Genomic DNA, 16,399 nt, shown 5'->3' on the forward strand with positions numbered 1-16,399 from the left:
ACTTCTTTGAGTGTTGTTGTGCTAATGGGGCACGTGTCTTTTGACCCATTTAGGCGGTTCAATTAGATTTGAGCAAAGTGGGTGACTCCCGAGAAAAATTCTAGTGGGTTTGAGAATTTTATATAGCAATTGAGAATTTCTCCGGACTTGTGTATGGATAAAACCTGAGATTTACACTGGATGGTGCCTAGACTTGCGAGAATTCTGTATAACTATGGATTCTATGTTTTAGTATAAGGAGGGTAAGGAGAACAATTTCAAATTCACATAAGGTATTTTCAGAGTGAGCGTTACAATTTTGGTATTTTTGAAGGGGCTTAAGAAGAATATAGTTGCTTATGGGCCGTAGGGCATTGTGGTTCCATGCTAGGTTTGTGGGGTGAGCCGTGGCTAAATATCGTGGCGTTTAGCGAGGAGAAGTATTAATCTGAAGACAGATTCGGAAGAAACTCGGAGAACATAAGACAAACGAGTAGTAGATTGGATCAGCATTGTAATGGATATGATCGGTTCTTTGGGTGTTTATGATGTGGAGGTTTTCTATAGGTGCTTTGTGGCAATACACCTAGGCTTGGCGACCTGCGTGGCTTGGTTGATTTAGAGAGATTCAACTCTGATGGCCTGATTATGTGCAAATGGATTCCAAAGCATTCTCGCGGCTTTCTACCATGGTTTGAGATGGGTATTTTCCTACCGTCCTGAGGAGCATGTTGAGTATTGTGATTTTCTACCAGATGGGATCAAATGGAAGGCTTCTAGCTGATCATATATGTATTTTTCTTGTGACTTAGAATGATTGTGAGGTTCTCGTATTTTTTAAATGATGGCATGATAGATGCGGTGTGTTGCGTGGGATTAAGGTTGGCTTGTGCAAGGTCACGGTTTAGCTTTGAAAGGGAGGTCATAAATTCTTAGAGGGCATGAACAGTTTTCGATGTTTAGATGAATGCTATAACTATTTGGTATTACGTAAGTAGAGGGTACATTCCAAAAAAAAAAGCCGCACTATGTTTTGAATTATGGATATTTTATAGATATTGCGGCACTTTCCTGGTTGATCGACTGCTGATTTTAAGACGTTGCTATGTGGAACGAAAGAATAGGAGAAATATTTCTTGTAGAATGATCGTGTATGAGACATGTGTTAGACATTCGGGCGATGGAGATGGAATCAAATATGGTGATTCGCGTGTTCTATGGATTTGGAGATTGGAGTCCTCAGGAACAGATTGTTTCATGGTTGTGGACTGTGAAGTTATGGCCGGAGCTAGCCAGATGATAAAATGTGTTGTGATTATGTCATTACGGATTTTTCAGAGGGATTTTTTTTATCTATTTGTGGGTAACCCGAGTTGGTTTGGGGGTCCATTAGTAGGCCCAAATCAGATGTGTCATTCGGTTGATGTTGAATTTATTCGTGTTTGAAATGATCTACGAGTTACTCCTTTATGCTACGAGGAGTTATGATCCATTGGTTATATGCACAGATGGTGCGGTTCTATTTGAGCCTTATAGCAGAATTTAAGCAAGATGAGTATTTAGATATTGGATGATCGATTGCGTAATGGTTATGTCCTTTCAGGTTTTGTGTGGCATTTTTGTCATTTGCCTCTCCGTCGTTATTGATTTTTGAGCAGCGTGACTCGAGGAAGATAATATGGACTAACATTCGGATGGGGTCACGCATTGCAACAGAGTTATGTTAAGATATGAACCTTGTGTTAGAATCGGGTGATGGTTCTACGGTGCATGATGAATTTTCAGCATTTTGTTGTGGCGGTACTTGTTAATCTTGCGGGGCAGTTCTCTCATTTGAGTCATTTTTCATGACTGAGTACATTTGAATTATTGCGTATTGGTGCACGGATGGCATGGGTTGTGGCTCTGAGTTATATTGGTGCGGCATGTCCGTGGAATAGTTGTGTTTAGTAATATAAGGTCATTGGACCTAGAATGGGTACTATCAGGTTCGATTACTGTATGTTCGGAAGGAAAATATTTAAAGTCTGCTTAGCAAATGATTATGGTTCTGGTTGGGGTGAGAGATCTCCATGACTTGTTGATCTGATAAGGGGTTACGAGATTTTTGTGTTTCTTTTAATATCAACAGTGTACGAAAGGTGTGGGGATGAGGTTTTGTTCGATATGGGGTTTGATGCTAGTACTTGGTTGATTTGAAGTAGTAACTGTGATCATGAATGGTGCTATGAGCGGGCGAGTTGTCTAATATTTTGGGTAAATTATATCCGTGATTATAGTTATGGCTCGATGTAGCTTGTTCAGACTCATACAACGTGTAAATGTAAGATTCATGTCTTGAAAAGAAATTCTGAAAGTTCGGAATTGAATTCCAAGGTTTTTGGGCTAAGGTTAAATAAATGATTTTCAGTTGTATTGTATTGTCAAGCTCATATGGAATAGGGTAACGTGGATTCACCCCTGGGTACGTGCGTGATAAGATGGAATAGTGATTTGGTGGCTTGAAAACAACTCATGGCACGTTCAAGGACGAACGTATATTTAAGTGGGGGAGATTGTAACGACCCGACCGGTCGTTTTGAGCATTTATGCTCCTTTCAACTATTTGAAGTCTTGAATAACTTCCTACGAGGTATTATGACTTGTGTTAATTGTCTGTTTTGGTTTTAAGGTATTTCAGAGTTAGCTTGGAAGGATGAATTTTCATGTTGGAAGCTTAAGTTGAAATAGTTGATCGGATATTGACTTATGAGTAAATGACCTCGGAATTTAATTTGATGATTCCAATAGCTCCGTATGGTGATTTTGGACTTAGGAGCGTGTCCGAAAAATTATTTGGAGGTCCGTAGTGGAATTAGGCTTGAAATGCCGAAAATTTAATTTTGGAAAGTTTGACCGGGGGTTTGACTATATCGAGGTCGAAATCTGATTCTAGAAATTTGAATAGCTTCGTTATGTCATTTATGACTTGTGTGCAAAATTTGAAGTCATTCCATATTGATTTGATATATTTCGGTACAAGATATAGAATTTGAAAGTTCAAAGTTCATATATTTTGATTTGAGGTGCGATTCGTCATTCATGTTATTTGATATGATTTGTGGCCTCGAGTAGATCCGTGTTATGTTATGGAACTTGTTGGTATGTTCCGAGGGCCTCGGATGAGTTTCAGATGCTTAACTGATCGAATTTGGATTTGGAGGAGGAGCTAAAGTAGCTGGGCTGCTGGTGTGATCGCACATGCGCGAAAAAGGGCCGCAGGTGCGTGCTCGCGGATGCGAGGAATGATTCGCATAAGCGAAAATCCATGGGCTTTCCAGGCACCGCGGGTGCGAAAATAATCACCGCGGGTGTGAAGACCGCGGGTGCGAAAACAGTCATCACAGGTGCGAAAAATATCACCGCGGGTGCGAAGACCGCGGGTGCGAAAATAGTCATCGCGAGTGCGAAGACCGCGGTTGCGAAAAATAATCACCGCGGATGCGAAGACCGCAAGTGCACAGCAATCATCGCGGGTGCGAAGAAATCACCGCGGGTGCGAAAATCGTGGACAGAATGTTAAAAACAGAGGGGTTCCGAGCTTTTGCCATTTTCGGGCCTTCAAGCACGGTGTTTGGGGCGATTTTGAGAGAGAATTCAAGAAAACTTGAGGTAAGTCACTTGTGATCATTTTTACTCCATAATATTGAATTATTATCGAATAATCCGACTAGATTACATGTTTTTGAGGTGTAAATCGGGGGTTTGAACTTAGGGATTTGAAAATAAGATTTGAAGATTTGGAGGTCGAGTTGAGGTCGGATTTCTGTAAAATTAGTATGGTTAGACTCGTAGTTGAATGCGCTTTCGGATTTTATAACTTTTATCGGATTCCGAGACGTGGCCCCCATAGGTGATTTTTGGGGCGTAATTTCGGATTTTTGGAAAATATTAGTATTTTGATATGGAATTAATTCCTATAAATTTTGTGGGCTGAATCAAATTAATTGTGACTAGATTCGAGCCGTTTGGAAGTTGATACGCGTAGAATGGAATTTCTGGAGCATTGCTTAGCTTGCTCGACATTGGATTCGGCTTATTCGAGGTAAGTAACTCTTCTAATCTTGTAGTTGAGGGTATGAACCCCGAATATATGTATTTCGTGAATTGTTGGAAGGTGACGCACATGCTAGGTGATGGGCGTGTGGGCGTGCACTATAAAAATTGTGACATAATTGTTTCTGTGGAATTTTGTAGTAAAATGATCTTGGCATTTTCCATGCATTTTATGAGTTAAAGAAATTGAGCTGAAAAGCATATTAAAAAATCATGTTGAGGCTATGTGCCAGTATTATTGGGACCCACAGAGGTCATGTTACTGTGAATTATTTTTTTTAAATTGAAAATTCATATTGAGTCATATTCATTTCATTGCATATCATAACTCACTCTCTGTTGTTATTTATTGATACATCATATCATCATTTTTGGGCTATTTTATATTTTCATGACATTTTGAGCCCATGAGAGAGAGAGACTGGAGAGATTGATGACTGAGTGAGGCCGAGGGTCTGATTTGTGAGAATATTTATGGGATCGGACTGCACGCCGCAGCATGTTACATATTTATGGGATCGGGCTGCACACCGCAATATGTAGCATATTTATGGGATCGGGTTGCACGTCGCAACATGTTTGATATAGGCCGAGGGCCTGAGTGATTTATGCCATGATTTGGCTTGATATAGCGCTTGGGCTGAATGAGCCCCTCCGGAGTCTGCACACACCCCCAATGAGCATTGGTACTTACTGAGTGCGAGTGTCGAGTGCCGAATGCTGAGTGACTGTGAGGCATTAGTGATTGTGAGGCACGCCCGAGTGGCAAGAGTGATTATGAGGTATGCCCGAGTGGCAAGAGTGATTGTGAGGTACGCCCGAGTGGCATGGGTGACTGTGAGGTTTGTCCAAGGGGCTGTATATGAGTGATGTTCTGCCCAAGGGGTTGTTTATGATTTTATCATTGAGTTGCATCGCATTGGCATGCACACATGACATACAAGCACATAGATGTATTTCCTCGTGTTGTACTGCATCACATCATTCATGATTTCTCACACATTTTATACAGATGGTCATAGCGATGCATTTGTTTTTACACGGGTTATCCGGAAGGAAAAAAGAAACATCTTATTTATTATTGACAAGATTTTGGGAGAAATTTATTTTTTTCAAACTATTCATATTTTTGGCAACTCCGGCAAAAGATTTGAGTTTTCACTGATGGATTTGAAAGGAAGAACTATTATTTTTGAAATCATGATTTGGTTTAGCATTTTATCTTTGAGTTACTTATGGTATTATTTGCTTTATGTTGTTATGGGCTGTTGTGGACTATTGGTTTTGGACCCGACCTTGGTAGGAGCTCGTCACTACTTTCAACCTACAGTTAGGTTTGTTACTTACTAAGTACATGGGGTCGGTTGTACTGATACTACACTTCTGCACATTTCGTGCAGATGTTGGTTGTTGTTGTTGGTATGATCGATGGTTGCGGGATTTGAAGATATACCTGCGTTCCTGTTGTAGCTGCCTGTTGTTCAGGGTAGCCTTAGATTTATAAAAGCTTTATTTATGTATTATTCAAACAGACTATGTATTTATTTCATTTCTGCTTTGTATACTCTATTCTTAGAAGCTCATGATTTGTACTGCCAGTTCTTGGGGATTGTATAAGATTAAGACCTTTATTTATTTAAATTACTTTAATAATCATTATTGGAATGGGATATTTGGTAATTGGCTTATGGGTTAGGTGCCATCACGACTAGTCAGATTTTGGGTCGTGACATGGGTACGCATTGATTTACGTACTCATGCGACACTTGCTGCACTTATTATGCAGGTACATATATGTATGATGGTCTTTTGGGCGTAGAGGCGCGGCTATTGCAGAGACTTTACCGTGAGTTGCATTTCATGTTATGATCCGCAAACCTGGAGAGTCTCCATCAGAGTTATTTATATTCTCATGTCTAATTTTTATTCCAGACAGATGTTGTATTTTATTATATTTCTTAGTTGGTGCTCATGCACTTGTGACACCGGGTTTTGGAATTCCTATAGGTTGTTCATCATTATAATTCGTGTAAATATTATCATTCACCCTGTAAATTCTATTTCATACTATTTAATCAATGAAAATTATGATTTCAAATTACTAAAATGAGTAAGTAAGTTGATAGATCACCGTTGGTTTGCCTGGCGACGGTGTTAGGCACCATCACGACCTTTAGCGGACTTTGGGTCATGACAGCTTGTATCCTTTGTCCAAGGGGTTATACTATGGGAACCTAATAACAAGGTACCAGTCCTACTTGAAGGCTTTTTCAGCTTGCAATGAACCCAGTTCTTTCAAGGAGGCAGTTCAAGATAACAGATGGGTTGAAGCCATGCATGAGGAGATACATGCACTTGAAGACAATGGCACTTGGGAACTGGTTGATTTACCTATAGGAAAGCAAGTAATTAGATCTAAATGGGTGTACAAAATCAAATACAAAGCAAATGGAGAAGTTGAAAGTTTCAAGGCTCGTTTAGTTGCCAAAGGATATAATCAAAAGGAATGGCTTGATTATCATGATACTTTCTCACCTGTGGCCAAGATGGTTACAGTAAGACTTGTTATTAGCATAGCCACTTCTAAAGGTTGGCCTTTGTATCAAATGGACGTCAATAATGCCTTTCTACAGGGTGATTTATATGAAGAAGTTTACATGAATTTACCCAAAGGCTTTACCAAATAGGAGGAGAACAAAGTGTGTAGGGTTCTGACAATGGAAGTCTTTGTATGGGTTCAGGCAAGCCTCCAGACAATGGAATATCAAGCTTACTGAAGCTTTGACAGAGAGTGGATATAATCAAAGTGTTTTTGATCATTCTTTATTTACCAAAAGACAAGGAGATGGTTTAGCTGTCATCCTCATCTATGTGGATGATTTGATGATTACAGGCAATCATCCAACACTGATAGAAGATGCCAAAATGACGCTACACAATCGATTTAAAGTTAAAGACCTTGGTGAGTTGAGGTATTTTCTTGGAATTGAAGTGCTTAGATAAAAAGAAAAAAAAGGGGGGGGGGGGGGAGGGAGGTAGGACATTTCTTAACCAGAGAAAGTATGCTCTGGAGATTATTTCTCAAGTTGGCTTGAGTGGATGTAAACCTGCTAAGACACCTTTGGAACTTAATCAAAAATTGATCACTGTTGATTATAATGTTCATGTAGGAAAGACTGATGATTTAGAGCTTGAAGATGTCACATCCTACCAGTAATTGATTGGGAGCTCCTGTATCGCACCATCACTAGGCCAGACATTAGCTTTGCAGTTCAGAGTTTAAGCCAGTTCATGCATAGGCCTAAATAATCACACTTGGAGGCAGTCTTCAGAGTGGTAAAATACCTCAAAGGCTCTCCTGGTTTAGGGGTGTTACTACCTGCTGGTCCTATCACCAATTTGTCTGCATATTGTGACTCAGACTGGGCCTCCTGCCCTAACACAAGGAGGTCAGTCACAGGATATGTTGTCAAACTAGGGGAAGCTCTCATTTCATGGAAGTATAAGAAGCAGCACACTGTCAGTAGAAGCTCTGCAAAGACTGAATACAAGAGCATGACAACAACAGTAGGTGAAGTTACTTGAGTAGTTGGTATGTTACAAGAGTTAGGACTCCCTGTCTCTCAGCCTGTGTCCCCGTTCTACGATAACAAGGCAGCTATCCAAATTGCTAGCAATCCCATTTTTCATGAGCGCACAAAGCATATTGAGCTTGATTGTCATTTTTACGAGAAAAAGTCAAGTCTGGGCTTATTCTTCCTCAGCATGTTCCCTCCTCTCAACAACTTGCAGACTTATTATCCAAAGGATTACCTGCTGCTCAACACCAACTTCTCTTATGCAAGCTTAGTGTGTTCAATGTCTTTCACCCACCAACTTGAGGGGGAGTATTGAGTGAGGGGTAGTTTAGTGTACTAAGTGGGGGTAGTTTAGTAATTTTATGTTGCTCCTCCACTAATTAATACCAGAAGTGGTTATATTAGTTAATACTGTGTATTCCTAGAGTTAGTTAACAAAGTAATGAGGATTCCTCTTCCTTCTCTTTACTTTCTCTCTACGATCTTCCCCAATTGCACAGTTCATCGATTACGTAAATCGAATGGTGTTGCTTTAGGAATTTTCAAGTTTAATTATTTTTTTCATAAAATTGTCTCGTAAAAATACCGCCAAACGGCAAACAATGGAAAGTTCAAAATTAACAGAAACAACCGGTCAACAACAAGCATGGGCCGGGGTGTAGCTTAGATGGTAGAGCGCTCGCTTAAATTGTGATTTTATGTTGTTTTCTCTTTTTAAACTAGGTTTATTTCATCTCATGTTTTTCCTTTCTCTTATTTCGTCTTTTGTTTGCTTAGAATTATGTAAAAAATCTTAATGGTTAAAAATTTAAAATCCATTAAATTTTTTATCTTATATAGATTCTTTCCTTAATATGGACTAAATAACATAACTATAATCAACTAAAATTTTGTTTATTAAATTATTTCTTATTTGAATTATGTATGTTTTGTATGGTAATTCATGGAACACCTTAAGAATGCAGTGAGAATAATAAAAAAGAGCTTTATTTCCTTTTAGGTGACTTTACACAGATGCCCAAGTTTCTGTCTATTTCCTTATTTTATTTTTTAGAGTTAATTTAATCATTCAAGACTAAATTAGATTTGCAATAAATTTATAAGTTAAAACCTACTAAAATTATACAAAATAAATATATGAAATTTACCATATATGAAATATTGATTAGTGTAATTTAAGCCGTCCTAAATTTAAGTCATTCCTAATTATGCAAAACTAATAATCGGTACTTGAGTTAGGGAAGAACATCTATAAAAGGAACTTCTCTCTGGTAAGTTAACCTCTACCCAAACTTTTCAACTATCTTCTTAAAAGATATTCTTCAGGTATTTCTATGGCTATAATTTTTTTTCTCGTTCTTCTTTTTGTGGGTTTGGCTTTGGTTTGCTTTTACTCTTTAATTGTTGTTGATTCTTTGAAAGGATTAGCATGAACGTTTTATTATTATGATCAATATTTGATAAAATTTACATGTTCAAATTATCGGTTTCACGTATTTTATTGTAAAATTCTATAGTTCTTTTACGTAATTATTATGTTGAATTATTAACCGATGATTGAGGATTTTTATGACGTCTTTCTTTATTGATTTAGTTATATAGGATCAATTTTCATCATATTTAGAAGCTCTTACACTTCTATTTTATAACTAAAAAGGGGCAGTCATGAAGTATCTCGCGTTTACATAGGTTTCGAGGAAGGACCGGAGAGAGTACACGCATATCACGCACGTAGAGACTAGTTCATTTAAAATTATATATTATCATAATGAAATTTCAACAATGGTTGCTAGCAGCTCAATGTTTTGCATAAAATTTGACCCTAAAAAAATGTTTTGTACAAAGAGATTGACCAAAAGAAAGAGGGAAGAAAAGCACAACGGGGACTTAACTTGTTATTTAATTCGTAGAATTTAGAATTTAGTATGGCGACAAGGTTGTGTTAAGCTATTCAAAAAGATAGAAGTATTATATTGGACCCTCTTTCCCTGCTAGTGCTGGACCTCTGGTAGTTGAAGGGTGCCTGAATTTAGTAACAATAGTATGTATATTGTATAATATAAAGTAAAATAGATTGGGATAATGGGTATTATAGTATATTATTTTGTGATGGAAAAGTGGTTTATCATTCAAAGAATAATGGACATTAATTTCTTGTCAACCAAGGAGAACGGGTATTAGTAAATTACTTTGGCTGGAAAAGTAATTAAATTCTATAAATTGGTCTTCATTCGATTACTTGATGGACAAGTACTTAATTAAATCCTATAAATTCGTTAAGGGTTAACGTTTTATTTTTCCATCACTAAAAGGCACGCACGCTAAAGAAGGTTAAGGCAAGAGGTAAGAAAAACAAATTTTGATACAAGGCTTCTGTTATTTTTCTATGATCTATATATATGATAATATGGAAAAGTAGTATAAAGTTATTTTTGCGATTGAACCAATAACTAATGCTTGTATTATGGTAAGCTGTGTACATCACACCCTTCGAGTGCGACCCTTTCTCGAACTCTGCGTGAATTCGGAATGTTTTGTGTACCGTGATACCCTTTTAATTATAAGAAGAACGACAATGACATTTTTTTCTGTTAAAAGATTATCAACTTGTTTAATTCTGAAAGTAATTGCATAATCAGCCCTCTTATTTCATCAAGTTGCTGAGTCATCTAGTCAACCTTTCTTCCATACTTGTTCTTGAAAAGTTTCATTACTATGGATTCTTCTGTTTCAACAGCAAGTATGGTGGTTTAATTAGCTGTTCTGTCTTTTAGTTGAGTTACCTATTTTGTAATTCTGAAAGTTGCCTAAATATTTTTTGCTTATTCATATGTGCTTTGAGAATGGCAATACCTCATATAATTGATATGAATTTCAGAAATAAAAACGGTGGGGTTGCTAGACGGAACTAGAGGGCTGGGTGAGGGTTCGGCCAAATCCGGTAGCTTTGGTTCGAACCTTATATTTGTCTTAAAAAATTTATTGAATATGCGTAAATTATTAATAAGAACCAGAATCTTGAACCCATAAACTTGAAATCTTGTTTGTTAGTGAGAATCTTGTATTTGTTTCCCAAGTTTAGGAACTTATAAAACTTTTCTTTTATATATATGTTCTACAATTTAGTAATTATTGTTAATCCTAATATTTCCCTATAAAAGTACAACTACAGTGTAAGCTTAAAGTATCAGAGACAGAACTCTGCTCTCTTTTCTAATCTATATGCTGCGCTTGTGTTTTATTTCCCTTTGGTGAAACAGTGCTCTTAAGAGAGAGAAGAAGACAAAGGAGAAGGAACACAGGAAAAGAAGGTACTCACTCCGTCCCAAAATACTTGTTATGTTTTACTTTTCGAGAGTCAGACTAATTTTTAAAGCTAAATTAGACTAGGTTAATTCAATATTTAAATTCAAGTTTAGATATTTGAAAACTATATGAAAAGTACTAATTTGCAATTATTCTAATATTAATATAGTTAAAAAATACTTGTTAAAATGTTGGTCAAGTTCATCTAGTTTAAATCCTGAGAATTTGACAAGTATTTTTGGACGGAGGGAGTAGAACTTTTTCACAGTGTATTTTGTTTATGTTTTGTTCACGGTACTCCCAAATTTCTTCCAATAAAAAAAGGAAAAAAAAGAAACTGATGTTAAGATGGATACACTCAAGACTAAGTATAGTTGCAGTTGTCTTGAGTCAGCTTAATTTTACTACCCTATAAGGATAGGTCCCAAAACTCAGTACTTGTGTTGGTGGGAGGTAGCAGATATCTCGTGTAATTTGTCGAGGTGCGCACGAGCTAGCTCGGCAAATTTATCAATAAAAGAAGAAGTATAGGTCCCAAAAACTGATGCAAAAAAGGGAAATTCTGTAGCTAAACATATTTAGCTTATTTGCATGCGTGCAAGTGAAAGTGTACATTTTTCAAGTTGATGACTTTTGTCGCAATTGGATTTTACAGGCTGCAGCAGTGGCCAAAAGACAATAGCAGTATCACAATATGTCCGAGAGTGAGAGTTTGGATCCTACAGTAAGTCCCTCTGCCATTTTGTTGTTGTCTGCGGTAGTTTCATTCCTTGTTGATTTTACAACCCGAAAAATTCAGTGATGAGCATGAGCTTTCACAGTGTAATAAATGGTAAAACTGTTTTTTTGTGGCAGCAATATCGGGCTAACAGGTTGAAGAGCCTTGAAACGATGAGAGAATCCGGAATAAATCCGTATTCAGAAGCACCTCGCAACATAATCTCTATCCGTCAATTTATCAGCAAGTATGCTTATTTAAGTGCCGGAGAGAAACTTGAGGCCATTGAAATCTCCTTAGCAGGTTCTTAAAGTTTGATTTCCTTTTAAACATTAATTAGATTTGAACTTCAATAACTTTTTATTCAAATCCATGTAGGGAGAGTAATTACGAAGCGAGCATCATCGTCAAAGCTCTATTTCTATGAACTGCTTGATGACGGGGCAAGAGTACAAGTAATGGCCGATGCAAGGTATTGAATTATTTGAGTGGAGCTCAATGAGTGATGAAATAAAGGCACTAATCACACCCCATATTTTTGAGGCCTTATAAAACACTTACTATATCAGCTTCAATTATGCTATCAGGATATTAAGAGTATCTTGCCTTGGCTGCTTAACGAAAATGGCATAGCGAACTCCTTTGGTCCATTTTTTTAGCTGCATTTCATATTCTGACTCATAATATTATTTGTTGAGTAGGGATTCAGATATGGATACTGTTGCATTTTCTACCTATCACTCTGGAGTGAAGCGAGGCGACATCATTGCTATCTGTGGATATCCTGGTTAGTCTTTTAAAATCCATCAAAGAAAGAAAACTAAGAAGATGGTTATCTTTCACCACCTGAAAGAATATTCACAAACAAGTTTCGCAAATCCATTCCAATTTTTATAGCTTGAAATTATGCCAGTAATGGCTTTTTTTTCCAAGTAGTAGTATTGAAGAATGATTATTTTTTATGAAAATTTTTAAGGCATTGAAGTGTCATACTACTGCTGCAGGGAAGAGTAAGAGAGGAGAGCTAAGTATCTTTCCAAGATCTTTGGAAGTGAAAGCCCCTTGCCTACACATGCTACCAAGGCATTTGGCTGTCGTAGATGGAACTCGGACACAGGTGAACCACCCCTAAGGAAACCTATCTTTTGTATGTCCAGTATATTAACATCAACGATTCTTAATATGAAACTCATAGGCGTTGTTTATTTCCAGAGTTCCCAAGGAACAACTAACGGTACTTGGACTCCAGGAGATGCAAGAAATCCTGCCTCATATGTGTTAACTGACCAGGTATGATCATATCAAGAATCTCGTTTTTTACATGTAAAATGTAAACCAGATAAAAATGAAAATAGTTAAGTAAAACCACTTCTTAATTGTACTGGAGTACCCATATTTGGTTAATCTGGTTTCCTGCATCTAATTGCGGTAGGCTAATTGTGTTGCTTTGTGATTTTCAGGAAACTCGGTATCGTCAAAGGTACTTAGACCTGATGATAAATCCAGAAGTTCAAACTGTATTCAGGACTCGCACCAGAATCACTAAATACATCAAGCGTTTCCTTGATGATCTTGAGTTTCTGGAGGTTTAAAAATCCTACAAAATAGCCCTTTGATTGGTTGACTTTATTCTTCTGGACTAAAAGTGTTCTTTTCTCACTCAGCTTTCTATTCTGTCTTAGGTGGAGACTCCTAATATGAATTTGACTGCTGGAGGAGCTTCCGCGAAACCATTTACTACTTACTATAATGAGTTGGACACAAACGTACACATGCGTGTTTCCCCTGAACTTTATCTTAAGATGTTGGTTGTTGGTGGATTTAATCGTGTTTATGAGATCGGGAAGGTATTCAGGAATGAGGGAATGGATCAAACTCATTGTCCTGAATTCACAATGTGTGAATTTTATATGGCTTATGCTGATTACAATGATTTGATGGATTTGACAGAGCAGCTATTATCAGGCAAGCTTCTCAACTTGCTAAATCCAGCTGCAGTTAAACATTTCACTTATACACAACTAATTTTATTTGTTGCATGTTGCTCTTAGGTATGGTGAAGGAACTAACCGGAAGCCATAAAATAAGGTATCATGCTAATGGCTTGGATAATGAACCAATAGAAATTGACTTCACTCCTCCATTCAGGTTTGTGTATATGTGATTAATGTTGTAAAATCTCACCTTCCCAAAAAGTAGTAGTAGTATTTACTTAAAGTTTGGAGTTTCTCTTCTTTGTTAATTGCAGAAAGATTGATATTCTGTCAGAGTTGGAGAGAGTGGCTAACATCAGTATACCTAGAGATCTTTCAAAGGAAGCTGCTAATAAGTACTTGCTAGATGTATGTGAAAAGTTTGATGTCAAGTGTCCTCCACCTCATACCACAACACGATTGCTCGATAAGGTCACTTTCCTGCCTTGCCAAACCATGTTGTTGTCATTTTTATATTTTTTTTTCCGCGTTGAATGACAACTCTATGTGTGATTGATGTTATATTTTTCAGAATTTAATATCTTGTTGACATACTAATACCTGTGTGATTGTTCCACAGCTAGTTGGACATTTTATTGAAGTAAGCTGCATAAATCCCACTTTTATTATCAACCATCCTGAGATCATGAGTCCACTGGCAAAATCGCACAGATCAGAGCCTGGTTTGACTGAGCGTTTCAACTTATTTGTTAACAGGATAGAGGTAATATGTTTGTGTTGATGCAAATGCTTTCTATGTTTTAACTTTTAATCATGATCATGCAATTTGCACTACTATTTTAACTTACCCTATTCAGCTGATCCTGCCTCACTTTTCTGCAGCTATGCGATGCCTATACTGAACTAAATGATCCTGTAGAACAGAGACGACGTTTCACTGAGCAATTAAAGGTATATTTGTGCTATTACTAAATTGTAGGATAGTAGCAACATTGCATATGAATTGTTAAGTTCCTACTTCCTACTATTATTGCCATTTATACCACCACAAGAAATCAAGAAAGGCCAACATGAGGTTCTTTTTCCTACTTAACTAACACTGTTGTTTCATTATCTCAGGATCGAACATCAGGAGACGACGAGGCAATGGTTTTGGATGAATCCTACATTACTGCTTTAGAGTATGGATTACCCCCTACTGCTGGATTTGGCATGGGAATTGATAGACTTACAATGTTGCTAACAGATTCACAAAATGTCAAAGTACGTTAAGTAAACTTTACTCTTTGAAACATATTAAAATTTTCAGTGAATGACAAGTTTATATTCAAGAAAATGTGAATAGCTATCAATTCTTACTCTAAAATTTTCTATCTTCTCAGGAAGCAATCCTCTTTCCACCCATGAGACCACAGTAAAAGAATTGACCAAGAAATGTTCCATGATCAGTTTGGTTGACTTTATTTGCATTTTTACATGAAACTTTCAAATTCAGTTCCAATATTTGTTTAGAATTTTATTTTAGTATCTCAATGTAAGCATAAACACAATATATTAAAGCTTTATTTTTTATTGAGAGGAAGTGCAAGTGGTGAACAAGTTATTCAACAGTGTCAATTTTAGATTATCATCCAGTTGTGCTGTATCTATATCCAGGAGCGAAGCCACATGGTCATAAGGGTGGTCAATTGACCATCATTCGTCGAAAAATTACACTGTGTATATAGGTCTAATATTACATTTTAGAGGTATATAATACATATTGAATACTCTTTATTGGAATTTTTATTTTTACTTCTTTCAAATTTGAACACCCTTGAAAAAATTTCTAACTTCGCCATGTCTATCTCTAGAAGTGAAGTTAATTTAGCCAACCTAAAACTTACTAGTGGAGTAGAATAGATATCATCCGACTTGCTTTGCAAAAATGAAAAATAAATAAATCCACATATATACTAGTTTTCGAACAATCTCGTATGTAAAAACTTTTTAAAATGACACATATAAAATAGAGAAATGCAAGCTAAAAATGATGAATTCTAGAAGCGATATGACATTAAACTTAAAATGGTTGAATACATATGCATGTTTAGTGATTAAGTTATTTTGATGTTATAAGGTGCAAAAATGTGTACCCTAATTTTTCTATATGAATGATGTTCTTAGAGAATTTGTTTACATCAATCCAAAATAAAATTTGGAGACAGAAGATTTGTCGTCGACAAGTATGTCTTTCAAAGAAATTGAATGACTAATGCACATATATGCAAGTCTTTATTTAAAAGCAGATATTATTACCTGAAAGACCCACATGATATTAATCTTGTTTAAAGAAAAGTTAATTAATCAAACTTCAAGAAAAGATGAAAATAAAAGCCAAAAGATAAATATGTAATGTATATTTGCCTCATCACCCCTACTTTTCCTCTTCAATTAATTTTTAACAAGAAAAATTGTATCACTCATATAGTTTAATTAAGATAAAAGGAGTATCTACTTATTAACCTTTTTAAGTTTGTAATTTCTTGAAATATTGATATATCATGTTACTATAATTTCATTAAAATTTTAGAACGGATGAAAAGAAAGACGATAGAGGTGACTCAAATCTAACAAGAATATAATATCTATGCAAAATTCCTAAATTTATGTCTTTTTTAAGAGTTAGATATCATATAACTAACATGAAAATAAAGTTTGATAAATCATGAATATATTTTAAAGGACACCTTGGATGGAAAAAAAAAACAGAAGAGATAATGCTTACACAATAAGGTAGCAATACTTGA

At 36.4% G+C, this 16,399-nt stretch overlaps 1 protein-coding gene across 7 annotated transcripts; it reads left to right on the top strand.

Moving 5' to 3' along the window:
- Positions 1-8,955: 8,955 nt before the first annotated feature.
- On the top strand, positions 8,956-15,218 carry LOC104094684 (lysine--tRNA ligase-like). Of its 7 annotated transcripts, none has more exons than XM_070195139.1 (16): positions 8,956-8,978; positions 10,913-10,963; positions 11,614-11,682; positions 11,814-11,979; positions 12,055-12,148; positions 12,378-12,463; positions 12,681-12,793; positions 12,889-12,966; positions 13,137-13,262; positions 13,359-13,641; positions 13,728-13,824; positions 13,925-14,081; positions 14,230-14,373; positions 14,493-14,561; positions 14,730-14,873; positions 14,993-15,218. In XM_070195139.1, the coding sequence occupies exons 3-16, from the start codon at positions 11,653-11,655 to the stop codon at positions 15,026-15,028; spliced, it is 1,623 nt and encodes a 540-aa protein (XP_070051240.1). In that variant the 5' UTR covers positions 8,956-8,978; positions 10,913-10,963; positions 11,614-11,652; the 3' UTR covers positions 15,029-15,218. The 7 variants fall into 7 exon arrangements, with proteins under 7 accessions (XP_070051240.1, XP_018625773.1, XP_018625772.1 ...); XM_018770257.3 differs by lacking the exon at positions 8,956-8,978 and adding an exon at positions 9,899-9,995; XM_018770256.3 differs by lacking the exon at positions 8,956-8,978 and adding an exon at positions 10,261-10,392.
- Positions 15,219-16,399: the final 1,181 nt, after the last annotated feature.

This window comes from Nicotiana tomentosiformis, chromosome 2 (assembly GCF_000390325.3).
Source record: "Nicotiana tomentosiformis chromosome 2, ASM39032v3, whole genome shotgun sequence".
Classification (NCBI taxonomy): Eukaryota; Viridiplantae; Streptophyta; class Magnoliopsida; order Solanales; family Solanaceae; genus Nicotiana; species Nicotiana tomentosiformis.

What these genes read in the sequence shown, in the direction of transcription:
- LOC104094684 (XM_033655729.2), top strand. Translation starts at nt 11,760, where the DNA reads ATGAGCATGAGCTTTCACAGTGTAATAAATGGTAAAACTGTTTTTTTG. An exon ending in CATTGAAATCTCCTTAGCAG is followed by an intron (nt 11,980 to 12,054) that starts GTTCTTAAAGTT and finishes AAATCCATGTAG; the next exon opens with GGAGAGTAATTACGAAGCGA. An exon ending in CAACACGATTGCTCGATAAG is followed by an intron (nt 14,082 to 14,229) that starts GTCACTTTCCTG and finishes ATTGTTCCACAG; the next exon opens with CTAGTTGGACATTTTATTGA.